The sequence below is a fragment of the Littorina saxatilis genome, linkage group LG17 (genome assembly GCF_037325665.1).
Source record: "Littorina saxatilis isolate snail1 linkage group LG17, US_GU_Lsax_2.0, whole genome shotgun sequence".
Taxonomy (NCBI): Eukaryota; Metazoa; Mollusca; class Gastropoda; order Littorinimorpha; family Littorinidae; genus Littorina; species Littorina saxatilis.
Window position 1 is genome coordinate 65335154 of NC_090261.1, and position 20422 is coordinate 65355575.

The following is a 20422-nucleotide window of genomic DNA, read 5'->3' on the forward strand; positions in this document are numbered from 1 at the left end:
ACTGTCACGCCCTCATTTTTCAACCAAATTGGTTGAAATTTTGGTCAAGTAATCTTCGACGAAGCCCGGACTTCGGTATTGCATTTCAGCTTGGTGGCTTAAAAATTAATTAATGACTTTGGTCATTAAAAATCGGAAAATTGTAAAAAAAAATAAAAATTTATAAAACGATCCAAATTTACGTTTATCTTATTCTCCATCATTTGCTGATTCCAAAAACATATAAATATGTTATATTCGGATTAAAAACAAGCTCTGAAAATTAAATATATAAAAATTATTATCAAAATTAAATTGTCCAAATCAATTTAAAAACACTTTCATCTTATTCCTTGTCGGTTCCTGATTCCAAAAACATATAGATATGATATGTTTGGATTAAAAACACGCTCAGAAAGTTAAAACAAAGAGAGGTACAGAAAAGCGTGCTATCCTTCTTAGCGCAACTACTACCCCGCTCTTCTTGTCAATGTCACTGCCTTTGCCATGAGCGGTGGACTGACGATGCAACGAGTATACGGTCTTGCTGAAAAATGGCATTGCGTTTAGTTTCATTCTGTGAGTTCGACAGCTACTTGACTAAATGTATTTTCGCCTTACGCGACTTGTTAGGTTTTGGTAAGAGGCCGAGGTTATTGTGTCGAACTCAGCAGTGAGCTCTTCGTTCACAGCATTGTCAAAAGTACTTGCTCTTGATACGTACTGGGCCGACTTTAGTCTTCTTTCTTCATCGAGGGGCAGCCAGCCAGCCTCTTGATACACTAGTTTGTTTATGGAGTCTTTTGGGAGATCAAAGATGAGTTAGAGTGCAGCCATTTCGGCTCTTAGGCACAATAATAGCAAACTAAAGAAGGGGAAGGAAAACGAAAGGGAGGGTAAAAACCACGCACTTCTTTACTCAAACTTCATAAAACCGACTGTAAAACTAACACCGGCTATTCTCCTTTCTCAATCATTATCAAAATCGATCCTAAAACAAAACAAGTCGCGTAAGGCGAAAATACAACATTTAGTCAAGCTGTCGAACTCACAGAATGAAACTGAACGCAATGCCATTTTTCAGCAAGACCGTATACTCGTAGCATCGTCATGCAGTCCACCGCTCGTGGCAAAGGCAGTGGAATTGACAAGAAGAGCGGGGTAGTAGTTGCGCTGAGAAGAATGGCACGCTTTTCTGTACCTGTCTTCGTTTTAACTTTCTGAGCGTGTTTTTAATCCAAACATATCATATCTATATTTTTTTGGAATCAGGAACCCACAAGGAATAAGATGAAAGTGTTTTTAAATTGATTTCGAAAATTTAAATTTGATAAAAAATAAAAAAAATTTATTTATATGTTTTTGGAATCAGAAAATGATGAAGAATAAGATGAACGCACATTTGGATCGTTTTATACATTTTTTTTCTACAATTTTTAGATTTTTAATGACCAAAGTCATAAATTAATTTTTAAGCCACCAAGCTGAAATGCAATACCAAGGTCCGGCCTTTGTCGAAGATTGCTTGGCCAAAATTTCAATCAATTTGATTGAAAAATGAGGCTGTGACAGTGTCGCCTCAACTTTTACAAAAAGCCGGATATGACGTCATCAAAGGTATTTTTTAAAAAGAGAAAAAAAAATGTTCGGGGATATCATTCCCAGGAACGCTCATGTAAAATTTCATAAAGATCGGTCTGGTAGTTTGGTCTGAATCGCTCTACACACACACACACACACACACACACACACACATACACCACGACACTCGTCTCGATTCCCCCGGCTCTATGTTAAAACATTTAGTCAAAACTTGACTAAATGTAAAGAGACATTATGTATTGCATCTAAACACGAGGTGAGTAAAACATTATCAGAAAAGGTAGAGCAAGAGAAATCTCAAAACTCAAATTCGAGTCAATTCAGTTTGTACTGTACGTACTACAAGTTGAGGAAGTTGCAAGTCCAGTCAGTAGCCACCATCTCGGACGGATGTTTCGGGGAGGGGGGGGGGGAAGTAGAACAAAGACCTATCTGTGGTCAGCAACACATGGGAAAACGATTAACTCGGCTAGGGCCCCAAGCAAAAGTGTTGCATGGCAAACAGAAGAAAACTACGATCTGGTTCCACTAAAATTGTGAGCTTAGAACTGACCTACTTTCTCTGCTCAACGCACGGGCAATGCATAGCCTACTCTCCTGTACACCTGACAAGGCTCATATAGAGAAAATAAGAGATACCCCCCAAAAATGTATATGAACTGCATTTTTTTTTACATTTATAAACTGATGATCAGTGTGTGTATGTGTGTGTTCAGTTGTGTGTGCGTGTGTGTGTGTGTGTGTGTGTGTCAGTTCAAGGGGTGTGTGTGTGTGTCACTGTGTGCCCGTGTGTGTGTGTGTGTGTGTGACGGTCAGTCAGTGTCAGTCACAGCGTGTGTGTGTGTGTGTGTGTGTGCATGTGTGCATGTGTGTGTGCCGTGTGCAGTGACGGTGTGAATGTGTGTGTGTGTCACAGTGTGTGTATGTGTGTGTGTGTGTGTGTGTGTGTGTGACCGTGCTGAGAGAGAAACTAGAGAGAGAGAGAGGGAGCCGATAATCGTCTGATTCTGCAGACTCGCCGAGAGGCGGCCGGGGTTCGGCACCAGGCTGATTAAAACGCAGAATAATCCATCAAAACAACACTCTAACATCAAGTTTTAGAAACCAGAAAAACTTATCGTAACTCCATAGGTTTTGTGGTGTTTTGCGCACTGCTGAAACGCGTTTAACACGACGTGAATCGCCGTGCGTTAACGTAGCGAAAACGTCCAAAACGCAGACACCAAAACTCGATGTTTTACCGTGTTTTGCACCCCGTTAAAATCCCAGGGATTTTATTGCGTTACGGCAGTTTTTCTAACTTGATGTGAATCGCACAGGTATAATGCCACAAAATTCAGTTGATTAACTTCATGTTTCATGTTATATGCCACGTTATAGTGCCAAAACGTGACTTTTCGCCCAGTGATCATAACCAACATAATCAACTCTTCTCTCACTTCTGGCACTGTGCCAATGGACTTGAAAACTGCAGTAGTTAAACCTTTGATCAAGAAACCATCTCTGGATAAAAATCAGTTGAAAAACTATAGGCCTGTTTCCAACTTGCCATTCATTTCTAAAATTCTGGAAAAAGTAGTGCTTAGTCAGCTTCTCTCCCACCTTGAAACCAACAACCTCTGCAACCCTCTTCAGTCAGCGTATAGGGCTGGCCACAGCACCGAGACTGTTTTGCTTCGTGTTGTGAATGACATTCTTTCTGCTCTGGATAATGATGACCTATCAGTTCTGCTTCTCTTGGATAACTCAGCTGCGTTCGATACGATCGATCACTCTGTTCTGCTCTCTCGTCTCGAATCTGTTTTTGGCATTCACTCTACCGCTCTTCACTGGTTTAGTTCATATCTACAGGGCCGTAGTCAGTATGTGTCTGTCAATAATCTCTCATCTCCTCCATCTCCTCTCTGTTTCGGCGTTCCCCAGGGATCAGTTCTAGGCCCAGTTTTATTTGTACTATACACCACTCCTCTCTCTGCCGTCATCAAGCAACACGCAGTCAATCACTACCTCTTTGCAGACGACACACAACTCCAACAAGCATGCAAGCCTACAGAAATCCAAGCGGTGACGCACACTCTCCAAAACTGCACTTCAGATATTAAATCATGGATGACAAACAATATGCTCAAGTTAAATGATGACAAGACTGAATTTTTTCTTTTCTCTGGAGCTTCCTCTTCGACCACTTCCCTTCCAGCCTCCATCACAGTAGGTTCTAGTGACATTTCTCTCTCTGATAGTGCTAGGAATCTTGGGTTCATCATGGACTCCCACCTCTCAATGAAACAACACATCAAAAAAGTCTGTCAGACATGTTACTTTGAGATCAGAAGAATAGGTTCCATAAGAAAATTTCTCACTGTTGATGCCACTAAAACTCTCGTTACATCATGCATTCTGTCCAGATTAGATTACTGCAACTCCCTTCTCATAGGCTGCCCTAACTCCACTCTCCAACCCTTGCAAAAAGTACAACACTCTGCTGCACGTCTCATTTTCAGAGCACAGCATCGACAACCCTGCACTCCTCTCATGAAAGAACTTCACTGGCTTCCTGTATCTGAACGTATTAGGTATAAAGCTGCCTGCTTCTGCTACAATATCATCTCTGAATCGGCACCCGCCTATCTTTCTGAACTGGTCTCTCTCTACACTCCCTCTCGCACCCTTCGTTCTTCTGATGATGCTCGACTTCTCTGTCAAGGTCGCTTTAAACGCAAGGCTCATGGCTTCCGCACGTTTTCGTATTATGGACCTCAGTTATGGAATTCACTCCCCTTTCAATTACGTCTCCCCTTTCAATTACGTCACTCTCCATCCATTTCATCTTTTAAGTCCAATTTGAAAACTCACTTGTTCCAACAACACTACGGATAGTTCCTTAGTATAGAGTCTGGGGATGTGAGATGTGCATGATGTGTTGTTTGAATCTGACAGTGATTGTATGATTTTTGTATACATGTATTGTTGTCCCGCGCTTTGAACTTTTGATAAGGCGCTTTATAAATGCCCGTTATTATTATAAGTAACACAAAAGAAAAAAAGGTTTGTCTTGTTGAATAAAGAGAGGGACAACAGATAACGTCCTTTAATTATTGGGAGATGTTCTGTCTTCAGAGGCCGGGGCTGACGTTGCAGGTAGCACCAGGGGTCGACACTAACTTATTTGGCCTGGGGCCACACTGGCCCCAGAGATGGAAATTGCTGGGGCGGAAAAGAAAAATATGGGGCCCACTCTTATTCATGCTATTAAGTATATAAGCTTATATCAGAATCCCCACTTTTTTCAAGTGGTTCTGCGCCATAAGATCTGCACGGGCGGGCAATGCATTGTCTGTTTTTCTTCGTCGTACTGAAGCCAGAAAAAATCTTTCAACCATTTGACATTGAAATTACGACAGCGCTTCGCGCTTTTGGCTGCATCGGTCTCCTTTTTTTGTTTTTCACCAACCTGTTCTTCATTTCCATGTCTTTTTACACCAGGGATGTGTCGCCACATTTTGCGTTTGGCATTTGAAGGCGATACTTATCTCTCGCGCTAAAGAGCACAATTTGGTATTTCCCTTGCGGACGATTTCAATGGTTTTTTTCTTGACTGCGGCATTGATCGTAACGCAAATTTCAGTGACGACTTTGACTGGCGATTTTTAGTGATTGCCTCTGGCATTAGATTTTTTGGTTTGTCATTGTTGGAATTTATCCTGGGGCGGAGTGGGCCCCAAGCTTCAGCAATGTTTGGGGCGGAACACAAAACTCTGGGGCGTTCCGCCCCCCGCCCCCGCTAGTGTCGAACCCTGAGCACTGTATTGAAACAGAGAGCTGCTTGGCATGGTTCTGACTAGAGGGGGCTGACGTTGCAGGTAGCACTGTATTGAAACAGAGAGCTGCTTGGCATGGTTCTGACTAGAGGCAACATTTTCTCACAAATCTTAATGTTGAGAGTAAAGCATCTATTTGTGTGAAGTGTCCCCCTAAATCTGTGTCACTGTCAAATTGTTGATTGCCTTGTTTGAGTCAGTGCAGATCCAAGCTACGTAATACACATTAAGACATGAGACCAGACTTTTAATCTAAGTTCATGCCCCTGCTGAGAAACATTCCTGCAAACAACTAGGTTTTAATCAAACTAACAGTAACACATCTGTGGGATGTTGAAAGTAACTTTCACTTTAAGTCATAAACCTAGGCTTGTTGAAAGTCTGGAGTGAATATCTATATAATTATATCTATACATGTCTTCACAAGTACACATTCAGCAATTTAATTCACTTTTCTCTCACCAGGGCCTTAATGCCTTACCAAAAGTTGTGACTCACTGACTGGGGTGGGGGGGGGGGGGGGGGGGGGTATACCAAAAAAAACCTTGGAAATCAAAACTCACTAGTTGATAGTTGTTACTGGTAGTGGTATTCCTATTGTATAAGTGAACTCAGCAGATCTGACTGTGAATTATACTTGGAGAAGAGTCAAAACCTTAGAATAAATCATAACTCGCTGTGAACGTTTATGAACATCTTTCCAAAAAACTATTTGTGTAGAGCAAACATTTTTTAACATTAAGTCACACAGCAGTTAAAAAGCTGGTCAATGGTGTTTGTCACACATAGCTTTCCAGCTAGTGCTTCTAACTTCTAAGATATTATGTTGAGAGTTAAAATGTATTTTTAGCAATGCTGAGGTGTGTCATGCTGTGTGGACTGGCGCTGGCAGAAGAAAAGGTCTCTGCCCGATTTGCTTCCAGTCTATCAATCACGTAAAGCTTCTTGGGCGTTTTTTCCACCCTAAAAAACACAAAGAGCGTTCAGAGTTATTTTGTACAGTAGCATTTGCGAAGCAGCTTTGTGTGAAGTACGCCCCAGTCTGCTGGCTCAGTTGCTGTACAGAGAACGGAAGATTGTCAGTATGTAGCGGCACCACTCCTTGTTTTTGTGTAGTGTCCCATTTACTGCTGGATGAATAAAATCCCGACCTATTGTGATTTTGCTCAAGTTGAAAACATTTTGAAAAGACCCAGGGGAGTAGTGTGTGTAATGCATCAAGATTATTTGTTACGTATGCATTCAATAAAAAAAAAACCCCGACAAATAAAAGTAAATACAAGATGCACATTCAAATATATCAATTGCAATCAATCACAGATGGAACACCATCGCACACACCCACGAACTGGATGTTATTCGTTAATTTGACCAATGTTTGACTGTTTCCTGTGTTTCAGCTGTGAGGAAGGAAGAAGTGGAGGGCATCAGAAACAAATTCCCCACCAAAATTCCAGTAAGTCTTTTTCAGTGTACACCACGCAACATCTTCTCGGAAAAAAGTTAATTAGTGTGATGAAGTAGCTTAGTTTCACACCATATCGAACGTGTACAAAAGGGAAATTTGTCCTCTGTTCTGGGTGCATATTCATCTCAAAGTAGAAGAAATGCATTGACGGTAAAGATAGATGATCTTATTCAAGTTACAGTGGAGCCGTCCTTTTAGGACCCCCCAATTTGAGACTCCCTCCTTTTTAAGACCTTGATTTCTCAGATTGTTGGAGGTCTTAAACGGGGGGGTTCCACTGTAATATTAAGATAATTATAACATTGAGACCGGCACGGTTGGCCTTGTGGTAAGGCGTCCGCCCCGTGATCGGGAGGTCGTGGGTTCGAACCCCGGCCGGGTCATACCTAAGACTTTAAAATTGGCAATCTAGTGGCTGCTCCGCCTGGCGTCTGGCATTATGGGGTTAGTGCTAGGACTGGTTGGTCCGGTGTCAGAATAATGTGACTGGGTGAGACATGAAGCCTGTGCTGCGACTTCTGTCTTGTGTGTGGCGCACGTTATATGTCAAAGCAGCACTGCCCTGATATGGCCCTTCGTGGTCGGCTGGGTGTTAAGCAAACAAACAAACAAACAAATAACATTGAGATTAAGGCATACAGTACAGCTTGAACATCAGAACTAGCAGCATGCAGTTTATAACCGTGATCATGCGGAGTGCTATAACGCTAAGTGCGTAAGGTGAGATTGCAGTTCATTGAGAGTGCAAACCTATTTTACACACAAAGTTGAAAGCCAGATCAAACTCTACGTATATCAAGTATGCAGGCAGACACGCACATGTTGCATGCATGCAGCCTCAGCTCTATTTCATTATTGTCTGAAGCTTATCATCAATAATGAGTCCCAAGAAATAAGGAAGGCAAGTTTATGGAACATTTTAATATTTCAGAAAACATGATTAGGTGTTCCATAATTTACTTTTTGTATTTTTCAATTCTTGATTTATGATCATTTAGATTTCAGTAAATCAGTTTTATTACCAGTATATCGTGAACCAGTACAGCCATGTGAGTGTCTTTGCCAGAGTACAAATCAATGAATATTACAACCTGCGTTAGCGCACCTGTGTAAAGTGTGCTTGACCCCGCCCACACAACATCTGAAAAAAAACAAAAACAACATATATATATATTTTGGGGGCCCGGTAGCTCAGTTGGTAGAGCACTGGACTTGTGATCGGAAGGTCGCAGGTTCGAATTTGGGCCGGGACGGACACGGGTCAACTTTATGTGCAGACCCAGAGACGGAAGCCATGTCCCACCCCCGTGTCATCACAATGGCACGTAAAAGACCTTGGTCATTCTGCCATAAGTGCAGGTGGCTGAATACACCTAAACACGCAGACACCTGGGTAGCGCGACTCCGTTGCTGCTAGCTTTCCACTGGGAGGAAGCGACCCGAATTTCCCAGCGATGGGACAATAAAGTAATGAAAATGAAAAAAATGAAAAAAACCCATCTGTGCAGTTAATTGTAAAGTATTGATCCACGGTGCACTGTCAATAGTGTTCTTTCTTGTTCACACAGCACCTGCAGTCTTGAAATTGATCAGCAAACGACAAGAATAAGAAATTGATGATCAGTTTTAATTTTGTTTGTGATCACATCTATAGACAAAATCACAAACACATTCACATGCTCATACATGTGGATGATGTGCAACACACGAAACATACGCACATCAGATGCTTCTGATTGGCAGTGAAGCTATACGTCTGTACATTATGACAATTGACATGCCACAAATACGGCCCTTTCCAAACACTTTTACAGATCTGAAAGTGCACACAGGTACAAATGTTGAGTAATTAATTACCAAACATCACCACTTAAGATGTAGCCGTCACAATTATATCAGGATTAGAGTTTACTGCTATTTTACAGAATTCAGGACGGGTGAGTTCTTAATTTGAGTAGTATGATGAGTAGATTGATACATAATATATTGTAACTTTCCTTTGTCCTGTGCAGGTAATAGTGGAGCGATATCACAAAGAGAAAGTTCTGCCGGTGCTAGATAAAACCAAGTTCCTGGTGCCCCAAGAACTCACCATGTCACAGTTCCTCACCATTATCAGGTACAGTCTCAAGCAGCTTTCTACCTGTAGATTTATTAATTGTTTATATTGATATTGGAATCACATCATCCTGTGAGGTTACCCTCATAGAATCATCAAGTACAATCAGGTTTCTTCCTGTAAATCCGCTCATCAGGAAGCCAGGTAGCTGACCTGTCTCCCAATGACTTTTGACTGTTTTTCTGTATGATATACAATGGTTCCTGCGAAGACAGAACACCCCTGGCACTGCATCTAAAAGTGTCCCTACATTGTAGCTGTGGTTTGGTCAAGATACTAGCTTGCAAACAGACAGGTGTCCTTCTTGGGAGGTTTTAATGCCTCTCATCAGAAGGGCCTCACATCGCAGGCACACTGTAAATCATTTTTAAGTGGTCAAACTCATGGTCTCAGCTGAAATAACTAGATAAATAGATTTTATGGCCCAGACAGACCATACAGGATTGTTGACCAAGCAAACTGTATGCGTGTGTATCAGCTGTGCAGTGTCAGCGTTACATCATTTAAATTCAAAGGCTGCTGACAGTTCCGTTATTGAACAATGGCTGTTTCTGTGCGTAGAGATCAATATATGTATAATTGAAAAACTGCACCTGTTTCCACAGGACTGTGAAAGTATGAAGCGTTCAGAGTTATGGGCGATTTGCAGAAACTGGCCTGAAAGAAATTGAGCTGATACACTGAGGGAAAGAGAGTTTTGGTGTTGTTTGTGACATTAAAAGTCTCAGGGTCTTGGCATCAGAGGTGCCAGTATATTCTGTCTGTGACATTATTGACTCACTTGTAATCAGGGATGTCTTTATAATGAACAGTGTAATGCTGCTACTGTAGTACTCTTGATAGCATGCATTTCATTCAGATTGATCATGTTGCAAAACCACATCAATTGATAATAATAACAAGGCTGTTTTGAAATGATAAGTTTCTGTATTTCAACTTCAAGAAATTTGTATTTGAAAACGTCGAAACTCACATTTATGAATTATAGGAACCAAAAGCTGATGGTGGAAATGATACATTATCAAGTGAGTCGGCCATAGCAGCTGTGTCTTTGCATGGCAAACACGTTGGCACAAGTCCAAATGTATTTTGATCAAGCGGAAGAAAAGTGTTTAATCTAATTTGTCAGGTAAAGGGACACATGCAGAGCAAACACAAAAAGTGTTACATGGATCAAGTAAAGAGAGGCAGTCACATGACATCACATACAATGTGACACTTGATCAACTAAAGAGAGGCAGTCACATGACATCACATACAATGTGACACTTGATCAACTAAAGAGAGGCAGTCACATGACATCACATACAATGTGACACTTGATCAACTAAAGAGAGGCAGTCACATGACATCACATACAATGTGACACTTGATCAAGTAAAGAGAGGCTGTCACATGACATCACATACAATGTGACACTTGATCAAGTAAAGAGAGGCAGTCACATGACATCACATACAATGTGACACTTGATCAAGTAAAGAGAGGCAGTCACATCACATCACATACAATGTGACATTTGATCAAGGATGGGAAAAAGACAGGCATAGTAGCAGCATGTCAACATGCATATATAGTTTACCTATTTATAGAAACTGGGTCAGTAGCTTTGTATTTGTGTGAAAGGTAATTAAGCCTGTTGGCAACACACACTGTTTAGGGTGACAGGCAGTGGGGGTGGATGTGTGTGCACATGTGTGTGTGTGTGGGGGGGGGGGGGGGGGGTGGGGGGTAGAGTGCAGGTATTTCTGTCACCAGTAAACAAGGTCATAAACAGTGCCTTTGTTCCTTCTCAACTCAGGATTTGTCTTTGTCGCATTGTCAAATTATTGGCAATTGTGTACATACACGGCACCAGTGATAACTGATAACAATTGTGTACATCAATCAATCAATCAATATGAGGCTTATATCGCGCGTATTCCGTGGGTACAGTTAGCGCAGGGATTTATTTATTTTTTATTTTATTTTTTATTTTTATGCAATTTATATCGCGCACATATTCAAGGCACAAGGATTTATTTATTCCGTGTGAGATGGAATTTTTTTACACTCCTCATTCTGAAAGCACGAAAACGAGACCATGCAACACCACTTCTTCACACACTGCACTGGTTACCTATTCAAGCCCGCATTGATTACAAACTGTCCACCCTCTGCTTTAACTTCTTTTCTGGTTCGTCTCCTGCTTACTTCTCTGAACTCCTTACCGTCTATTCTCCAGCAAGACAACTCCGTGCCTCTTCTGACTGTCGCATCCTCACCATTCCACACACCAAAACCAAAACATACGGACAACGCACTTTTACTTTCTGCGCACCCACACAATGGAATTCTCTCCCCTTGCACATCCGCCACTCTCAGTCGCCCCAAGCATTCAAACGAGCACTAAAAACACACCTCTTTAAGAAATACAACCCCTGATTTTGTTTTCTCAGTCCATCAGTAGGCTACATGTAGTGTATTTGTTGTTTTAGTGATAATGTGATAATGTATATCAATCAATCAATCAATCAATCAATGAGTCTTATATCGCGCATATTCCGTGGGTACAGTTCTAGGCGCTCTGCAGTGATGCCGTGTGAGATGAAATTTTATACGGCCAGTAGATTGCAGCCATTTCGGCGCATATTTACCTTTCACGGCCTATTATTCCAAGTCACACGGGTATAGGTAGACAATTATTAACTGTGCCTAAGCAATTTTGCCAGGAAAGACCCTTTTGTCAATCGTGGGATCTTTAACGTGCACACCCAATGTAGTGTACACGGGGGGAGGTTCGGACACCGAAGAGAGTCTGCACACAAAGTTGACTCTGTGAAATAAATTTCCGCCGAACCTGGGATCGAACTCACGCTGACAGCGGCCAACTGAATACAAATCCAGCGCGCTACCAACTGAGCTATATCCCCGCCCCATCTATATAAACATCTAGGGCTGTTTTCAGTATTGTTGATAACATGTTCTGTTTGATTAAGGGTATTCAGCTGGTATAGAGAATACCACATGGCTTGCTGTGTCGTACCAGATTTACACAAGGTTTTTTTTTAAATATTGATCTGCGAGCGAAAGCGAGCTGTTCACTATTTGAAAAAGCAACGAGTGTAAATCTGGTACGACACAGCAAGCCATGTAGTATTCTGTTTATCCTACATACTGTACTTACGTGTATTTTACTGAAAATGTCTTGCAGTCGAGGCAGCTAAATAGAAAACGCTTGTTTTGGAACCTCGATCTCTTCTAAAGCCTCGTGCAATCTAGTACGTCAAAGCAAAGAAACGTCACTCTGAAAGTGTGGCGTGACGTGTTAGTTCTACAGATTCATCGAGGGTAATTAGCGAGCGCAATTTTTGTTTCTATAATGACGTTTGTCTTGGTGACTTTGGCATCATAAGCAGTGGAAAAACAGGTCCCTGCCAGACTTGCTTGACATGACCTCATTTACATGATATACACACATGTGATTTGAACGATTATTTTCTCACGGGTGTCTCTCTCACGTATGTAGGATAATTCCTTGTTTTCACTACCTATTTTATTCATGTTTTTATTACTTAGTTAGTGGAAGAATCTGTTGTAATGTATGTTTGATGGTGTATGCTTTTAATTAAGCGTTGCTGACTATGAATGTAGATGTAAATGCTTGTATAACTGTGTTTTATTTTTAAATGTGTCAAGCGCAAAGAGCATAATCCCAGCGAAGCTGGAGGTATCCTACGAACGCTATACTGTAATCGACTTGAGAAATTTTCATACCGATAATGCATGATAAAGAAGGATTCTTTGTGCCCGGCTACGGGCTACAGTTTAAGACGGCCATCCTACTTTTCACGGCCTATTATTCCAAGTCACACGGGTATTTTGGTGGACATTTTTATCTATGCCTATACAATTTTGCCAGGAAAGACCATTTTGTCAATCGTGGGATCTTTAACGTGCACACCCCAATGTAGTGTACACGAAGGGACCTCGGTTTTTCGTCTCATCCGAAAGACTTGCACTTGAACCCACCACCTAGGTTAGGAAAGGGGGGAGAAAATTGCTAACGCCCTGACCCAGGGTCGAACTCGCAACCTCTCGCTTCCGAGCGCAAGTGCGTTAGGCCAAAAAAAAAAATTGTCTGTTTCTGGTCACCCGACCGACCCTAAATTTCGGCGCCGACCCTAAACTTTTTTTTTCCAAACTCAAAAATGTTTTTGTTTTTTTTTGGTGGTAAAGGACAGGGTGAGAAAATGAAAAACAAAAACGTGTGAAAACGAAAGTCCGCTGACGATTTGTAAATGTGTTGAGTGTCTTGTCTCTATGTATAGTGAATCCAGTCTCTTTGCGCGATTTTTAAAGTTAGTTTTATTGGTCTACATTTGGGGTAAAAAAAAAATAAATAAAAAAATTAAAAAAAATCCCTACCTACCGACCCTATTTTTTTAGCCATGTTACCAGAAACAGACAATTTTTTTTTTTTGGCCTTACCACTCGCCCACCCAATCCACGTACACGTACATACACGTCACTAGTGATAATTGATAACAATTGTGTACATACACATCACTAGTGATAACTGATAATGATGTGCCCGTGTAAATTTGTGCAGGTGATAACCCAGCTTTATAATCATCACATTGTGTTTTCAGCAGTGTCCACTGGTTCATCTCTCCAGCCTCATTGTTTGATGTGTTGCACAACTTTGTCTCTGTTGTTTAGCTTTGTGCGTCATTCTGTTGTCGCATTGTGTGAATGTGTGGGTCATCAAGATTAGCTTGCTGTTGACTGTTGCTGTGAATTACTCCCCCTTGTTTCTGTCAACAATTGCTTTGGGTCTTATTCATATTGATCTAATTCTAATATTGTTGTGTGTGTGGATAATAAATAGTTTTGTGTTTTTTCTTTACTGTTTACATTTTGTCGGTGTGTGGTTTGCTTCTTTCTTTCTCTCTTGCACACCTTGTTAAACCAATTGAGGGAAAGGAGGGGGTGTTTGCATTGTGTGCTTGAGAGTGCATGTGTTCCTTCTTCAAGGATGAATGAACTTACAGTTACGGTGAATAATTATTTACGTTATCCTTTAGCCCTCTGAACAGACACCTGGGACCACTAAGGCCAACAAAAAAAAACCCAAAAAATCTGTTTACGGTAACATAGGCAAAAAAAATAGGGTCGGTAGGTCGGGATTTTTTTTATTTTATTTTTTTTCCCCAAAAAACATATTTTTAAGTGATTTTGCCAAAAAAGCAGACTTTTTTTTTTGTGGTAAACTTTTTTTTTTGTGGTAAACTTTTTTTTCCCCAAATGCCAAAATAAAGTCTAGGGTCGCGCGAAAAAATAGGGTCGGTCGGGATACCGTAAACAGACTTTTTTGTATTTTTTGGCCTAAACAAATCAGACTGATTGTATATTTTCAGACATTTATTTTTGTGTATAATATATACATGTATGCGTGTTTGGTGCGTGCAGGAATCGGATGTCGTTGAACTCGAACCAGTCGTTCTACCTACTGATCAACAACAAGTCCCTGTCCTCCATGTCATCCACCATCGCCGAGATCTACCGCGACGAGAAGGACGTCGACGGCTTTCTCTACATGACGTATGCGTCACAAGAAATGTTCGGAGCCTCAAGCAGATAGGCAACGTGAAGAAAGGGATTTAGGCTATTGACATTTATGTGAAGCGGGCTATGTTCTCTTTTGTCAACAGTTCGTGTGACAGTGAGACAGTGTTAGTTTTGGTCAGGTCGTTCATGATCCTGACTACCTCAGAAAAATTTGTACTGAGTAACGCACATTTCCCATACCAAGCAACAGGTGAAAGTCAGAAAAAAACAATGATAAGGGTTTTTTTTCCAATTCTAACACCTCTTCCTTATCAATATGACTGCTTGCAGTCGCTGTCATTGTTTGTGTAATCATGTTGTGAATTTTGCTTTCGAAGAGAGGGGTTTCAACTTTGGAAAAGAAGGAAGGTTGGGAAGGCTGACTAGGTGGAAAACTGATGTCATTTGTTCATGAACAGAGTAATTTAACTTTGTAGACAAAATGAGTCATGTTAAAGTGAATACTTTTCCATCATTTGTTGTCGTTATGTTGCTGCTGGTGCCAGTCACATTCAACCACATTGGAATAGAACAATTCTGCTACCGTCATTTGTTGTCGTTATGTTGCTGCTGGTGCCAGTCACATTCAACCACATTGGAATAGAACAATTCTGGTACCGTCATTTGGATTTATTGTCAGTTTCAGTTTCATTTTTTTGTCTCATTTTCATTTTCATTACTTTATTGTCCCATCGCTAAGAAATTCGGGTCACTTCCTCCCAATGGAAAGCTAGCAGCAACAGAGTCACGTTACCCAGGTGTGTGCGTGTTGAGGGGTAATCAGCCACCTGCACTTATGGCAGAATGACCGAGGTCTTTTACGTGCCACAGTGGTGACACGGGGGTGGAACATGGATACCGTCTCTGAGTCTACACATAAAATTGACCCGTGTCCATCCCGGCCTGGATTCCAACTCGCGGATCACAAGTCCAGTGCTCTACCCACTGAGCTACCCGGCTCTACCCACTGAGATACCCGGCTCTACCCACTGAGCTACCCAGCTCTACCCACTGAGCTACCCGGCTCTACCCACTGAGCTACCCGGCTCTACCCACTGAGCTACCCGGCTCAATTTCAGTTTCAGAGGAAGACATGATATCGTAGATGCACTACAAGCAAGGCAGGCATAAGTACACCGTGTCACACAGTTTTTAATTAAATAATAAGACAAAAGATAAATACGTATTGGGGATATTTGAAAATTGAAACGTTTGTACTTGCAGGTAAAAAAGAACTTTATTCTCTTGATGGCTGAGGCTAGTCCGAAATCTGGTTCTTGAAAATTGTAAAAAATATATATACAGTGGAGTCCGGGTACAACGAATCTTAAGGGAGATACATTTTAGTTCGTTATATCAGTAATTCGCTGTAGAGTTTTCAACCCTAAATGGCCTTAAGACAAGTTTTTCCACTCACCTTCAAATGATCGTCCCATCGATCTTTCCTTGGAGAGTACAATCTCTGCATGTTTTCAACAGCTTCATAATATAATCCATAGAGGCATAGTTCAAATGTTCACTTTACTGTCCCAATTTTAGAAAATTTAAAAAGTCGTGTAAAAGCATGTACATGTACATTCTGATCAATCTCCGATTTCATGGTGTCCACCAGTTCTGGTGCATGTACTACCCTGGCCAAGTTTCCTCTCAAGACATCAAAGAGATCGCCCCATAGGTTAAACTCCCCATAGGTTAAACTCCCCATAGGTTAAACTCAGGTCACTTACCCGGGTGCAGGAAGTGTTTCCTCTCTCATATGAAAGGGGAACCACCTCTCATAGCTAAAACTGGGTCAATGACCCCTGGGAAGAAGGTCAGTGTCTATAAATAAGGCCACCCAGCTAGCCTTGTGACTTTTTAGAGCACAGTCATAGCTTAGCAGCTGATTGAAATAGTGAAAACACAGGGGCGGTGGCTGTTCCGTGCACCTCCCGCTGTTTGTTCAGAGTTCGCTCATCACGCGATGTGCACTTGTGTTTGTGTATTTTTGTCTTTGGAGACAATTATTGACATCAGTTCGTTGTAGCCTTGTGACTTTTAGAGACAAAACGGCTCTGGGGCGATGAAAGCGTGTTTGTTATAAGAGGGGTTCGTTATGCAAATGAGTTCAAAAGGTTCGTTGTTGCCGGAAAGTAACAAGTAAGAAATAGAAGGCTGTCTGCCGGGAAATCAATGGCAGTTCGTTAAAAGCGGGATTTCGTTATACCCAGGTTCGTTATAGCTGGACTCCACTGAATATGGTAGGCATTTCAAGCGAATACTTCAGCTAAGCTACCGAGGTATTTGTCCATGTTTTCTTCTGTCGGATCTGCTCATAAAAAAACTGAAATGAATGTATGATAGATTTCCCCATGTCTGTGTGAATGTACCGGAGCTTGACAGGCATTGTCTTCATTGTATGGCCATTATTTTTGCATTTGTTTTTGTTTGGGGGGGGGGGGGGGGTGGGGCTGGGCTGATAAGGGTGAATGCGTGTGTGTGTATTTATGTTGAAGTATGCATTGCATTTTGTGTATTAGGTTCCAATGTCTGCGGTTCTGCAAATTGTCCCATTGGTTTATGACTTTTTACAAGAGGCCAAGTTGTGTGCAATTAGAGTTTGTTTGCTTTCTTTTTGTGTTTTGTATTGTACAGTACATGTGATGTTTTGTATTGTATAGTACATGTGATGTTTTGTATTGTATAGTACATGTGATGTTTTGTATTGTACAGTACATGTGATGTTTTGTATTGTACAGTACATGTGATGTTTTGTATTGTACAGTACATGTGATGTTTTGTATTGTACAGTACATGTGATGTTTTGTATTGTACAGTACATGTGATGTTTTGTATTGTACAGTACATGTGATGTTTTGTTTGGTACAGTACATGTGATGTTTTGTATTGTATAGTACATGTGATGTTTTGTATTGTATAGTACATGTGATGTTTTGTATTGTACAGTACATGTGATGTTTTGTATTGTACAGTACATGTGATGTTTTGTATTGTACAGTACATGTGATGTTTTGTATTGTACAGTACATGTGATGTTTTGTATTGTACAGTACATGTGATGTTTTTTAATCAAATAATTCTGTGTTTTCCCCTTTCATGTAAATGTATTGTACATATACATATTTTCTTTCATAACATGAATTTAAAAATAGCTCTACTACTGATTAGACATGTCACAGCTTACACTTGAATGAGGGGGGGGGGGGGGGGTTCTTCTTGGAAGTCATCGCTGGACAGTGTGTGACTGAAAAAAAGCCTTTCTTTTCGGTTGAATTAAGTCAGGTAAATTCCCTGCGCATGTTCTTTCCACACAATTTTAAATAATGGAGGTCAGCCCTAGAGAGTTGCAGAGAATTTTGTTTTGTTTACCACAATTTCAGCAAACTGTTGTTGCATTTCATGAAGCTGTTGTGAATGGTATATTTTGAAATAATCTACATTTGCGTATCATTACGAATGATATGATAAGAATGTGCCCCATTACTTAAATCTGTACCTTTTTTGTAAGGTTCTTCATATTTTTTAAACGCTTCCATCTGTGTGCTGCACTCCCACACAACCCATTATGTGCCCGTACATTATGTGCCCGTACATTATGTGGATGAAATAATGTGTGGGTGATCCTGAGGACGAGACATGTTACGTGTTAATATCACACAGTTGATATCACACAGTTGATATCACAATTGGCTGTGAACATTTATGGGATGTAGGGGAAAATATGGAACAGTATTGAGTAACGTAAATACAGTCCTTCAATCATGCTCACCGTGTCACATCTGACTAGGCACCCCCCGCGGGTTAGGGGGAAGAATTTACCCGATGCTCCCCAGCATGTCGTAAGAGGCGACTAAGGGATTCTGTTTCTCCTTTTACCCTTGTTAAGTGTTTCTTGTATAGAATATAGTCAATGTTTGTAAAGATTTTAGTCAAGCAGTATGTAAGAAATGTTAAGTCCTTTGTACTGGAAACTTGCATTCTCCCAGTAAGGTAATATATTGTACTACGTTGCAAGCCCCTGGAGCAATTTTTGGCTCACGTAAGTGTAGCCTATGCGATGCTAAACTTTGTCTGTCTGTGCGTGTGTATGTGTGTGATAGAAACTTTAACATTTGACTAAACACCGAAATACTAATTTTACCTGGTTATTATCCAAGCAACAGCTTCAAAATATTGAAGCAATGATCAACATTTCGTCGGCACGTATGTAGTTAAAGTGTGTATCCAAAGAAAACGGGTGGTGGGGGGTTTTGGGGGGGTAAAAACAGGTGACTGGTTTGTGTCGTGTGGTATGTAGACCAGGTCAGGGGTCAAGGTTAGGTCAGATCGCGTGAAGGATTGTGGTATAGTTACAGTTATCACCGAGCTGCAGTTCGCCGATTCGGAGAAGACGATTTCACATTGTTCAGTTTCGTAGCTCCAGAAAAATAGATAAAGAAGATACCAAAGGAGATTTCCTACAGGTTAATCTGCACAGCGTGTTTCCAGTGTCTGCGCGAGGAAGCGCTGTCGAAATCTGCACAGCGTGTTTCCAGTGTCTCCGCGAGGAAGCGCTGTCGAAAGCGCAGTGTCGATCTGGCCATCTGGCAGTCGTGTCCCCGTAAGTAGGCTACAGACAGACAGATCTAGATCTAGTGTCTCGCACTCTTGCACCGTGTCACCTAGCGTACTGTGTGTATGTGTGACGGAGTGACGGAGTTTGTGTTACTGTTTGTCGATTTCTTACGTGAGCCTTGAAGGCTTCGCCTCTTGTTTGATTAGTGCTTTTGTGAACAAGAAACAATTAACAAGTGGCTCTATCCCATCTCCCCCCTTTACCCATCGCGATATAACCTTCGTGGTTGAAAACGACGTTAAACACCAAATAAAGAAAGAAAGATCTGACCAGGCTTTTCAAATAAGACAGTCCCTCCTCGTGGACACGGGCCCAATCAAGTGCCTGCGTGCTTTCTGTGAAGGGTGGGAATTGTTCGCTGAATTTATTTTGTAACTGACACAGTGTCACACACACAGTTTTAATTCATGACGAAATTGCCAAGCTGCACAGGAAGCTGTGAGGAAGCTGTGAGGATGTTGAGTTTTGGTGTCTGTCTAAGTGGAAGGATGCTCGTATCCATTGTTAAAGGCTTGGACACGTTGTGATGGTTGACACAAAGCGAATGGCACCTCTGAAGGGGGGGGGGGGGGGGGATGGAATGGGACTAGAGCATCTATATCTATATACGGCTTGTGTGTGTCTGTCTGTCTGTGTGTTCACGATTCACGGCCAAAGTTCTCGATGGATCTGCTTCAGATTTGGTGGGCATATTCAGGTAGACCCCGGATACAACCGTGGAAAATTTTGAATACGTGCGTGCTCTCAGCGCCGAACCGATTTTGGTTTTTCTGTACATCCGTTCCCAGTAACTCTTCCTCATCTTCTCCAGTGTTTTGCGAGTTTATCTCCCTTCCTTCGTACGGTGCGCCGGCGAAGCCGGGTATTCGGCTCTACTTCTTCCCGGCGAAGCCGTACCCGGCGAAGCGGGTATTCATCTAGTATACTATGTGTGCTGAGATATAACTGTTGAAACTAAATTACACACACAAGAGACAGATATTTTTGTAGTCATGTGCTTCAATATTGAAAGTTGTGTTTGTTTGCAAGGTGATCTGGGTCCATTAGCGGAGGGGCCAAACACAGACAATTTGCGCTGTTATACTTTACATCATTCATCCTATATTGTACATAATACATCTCGTTCACTTACATGTGACATTTTCTGTGATACGCAAATGGCAGGCATGGTTGATTTGCACTTCTGTTGATACTTTATCTTCATGTGTCAAACACACAAATTTTAACTCTTG

The 20422-nt window shown here is 41.4% G+C and overlaps 1 protein-coding gene across 1 annotated transcript in view; it reads left to right on the forward strand.

The window, feature by feature from the left end:
- The window catches only part of LOC138952187 (microtubule-associated proteins 1A/1B light chain 3C-like), a 35250-nt gene extending 18999 nt beyond the window's left edge, over window positions 1-16251 (forward strand). The window contains exons 2-4 of the mRNA XM_070323790.1: window positions 6800-6855; window positions 8880-8986; window positions 14438-16251. Of these exons, the coding sequence (XP_070179891.1) occupies window positions 6800-6855; window positions 8880-8986; window positions 14438-14609 (335 nt within the window). The 3' untranslated portion in view covers window positions 14610-16251. The remainder of the gene's footprint in view (window positions 1-6799; window positions 6856-8879; window positions 8987-14437) is intronic.
- Window positions 16252-20422: the final 4171 nt, after the last annotated feature.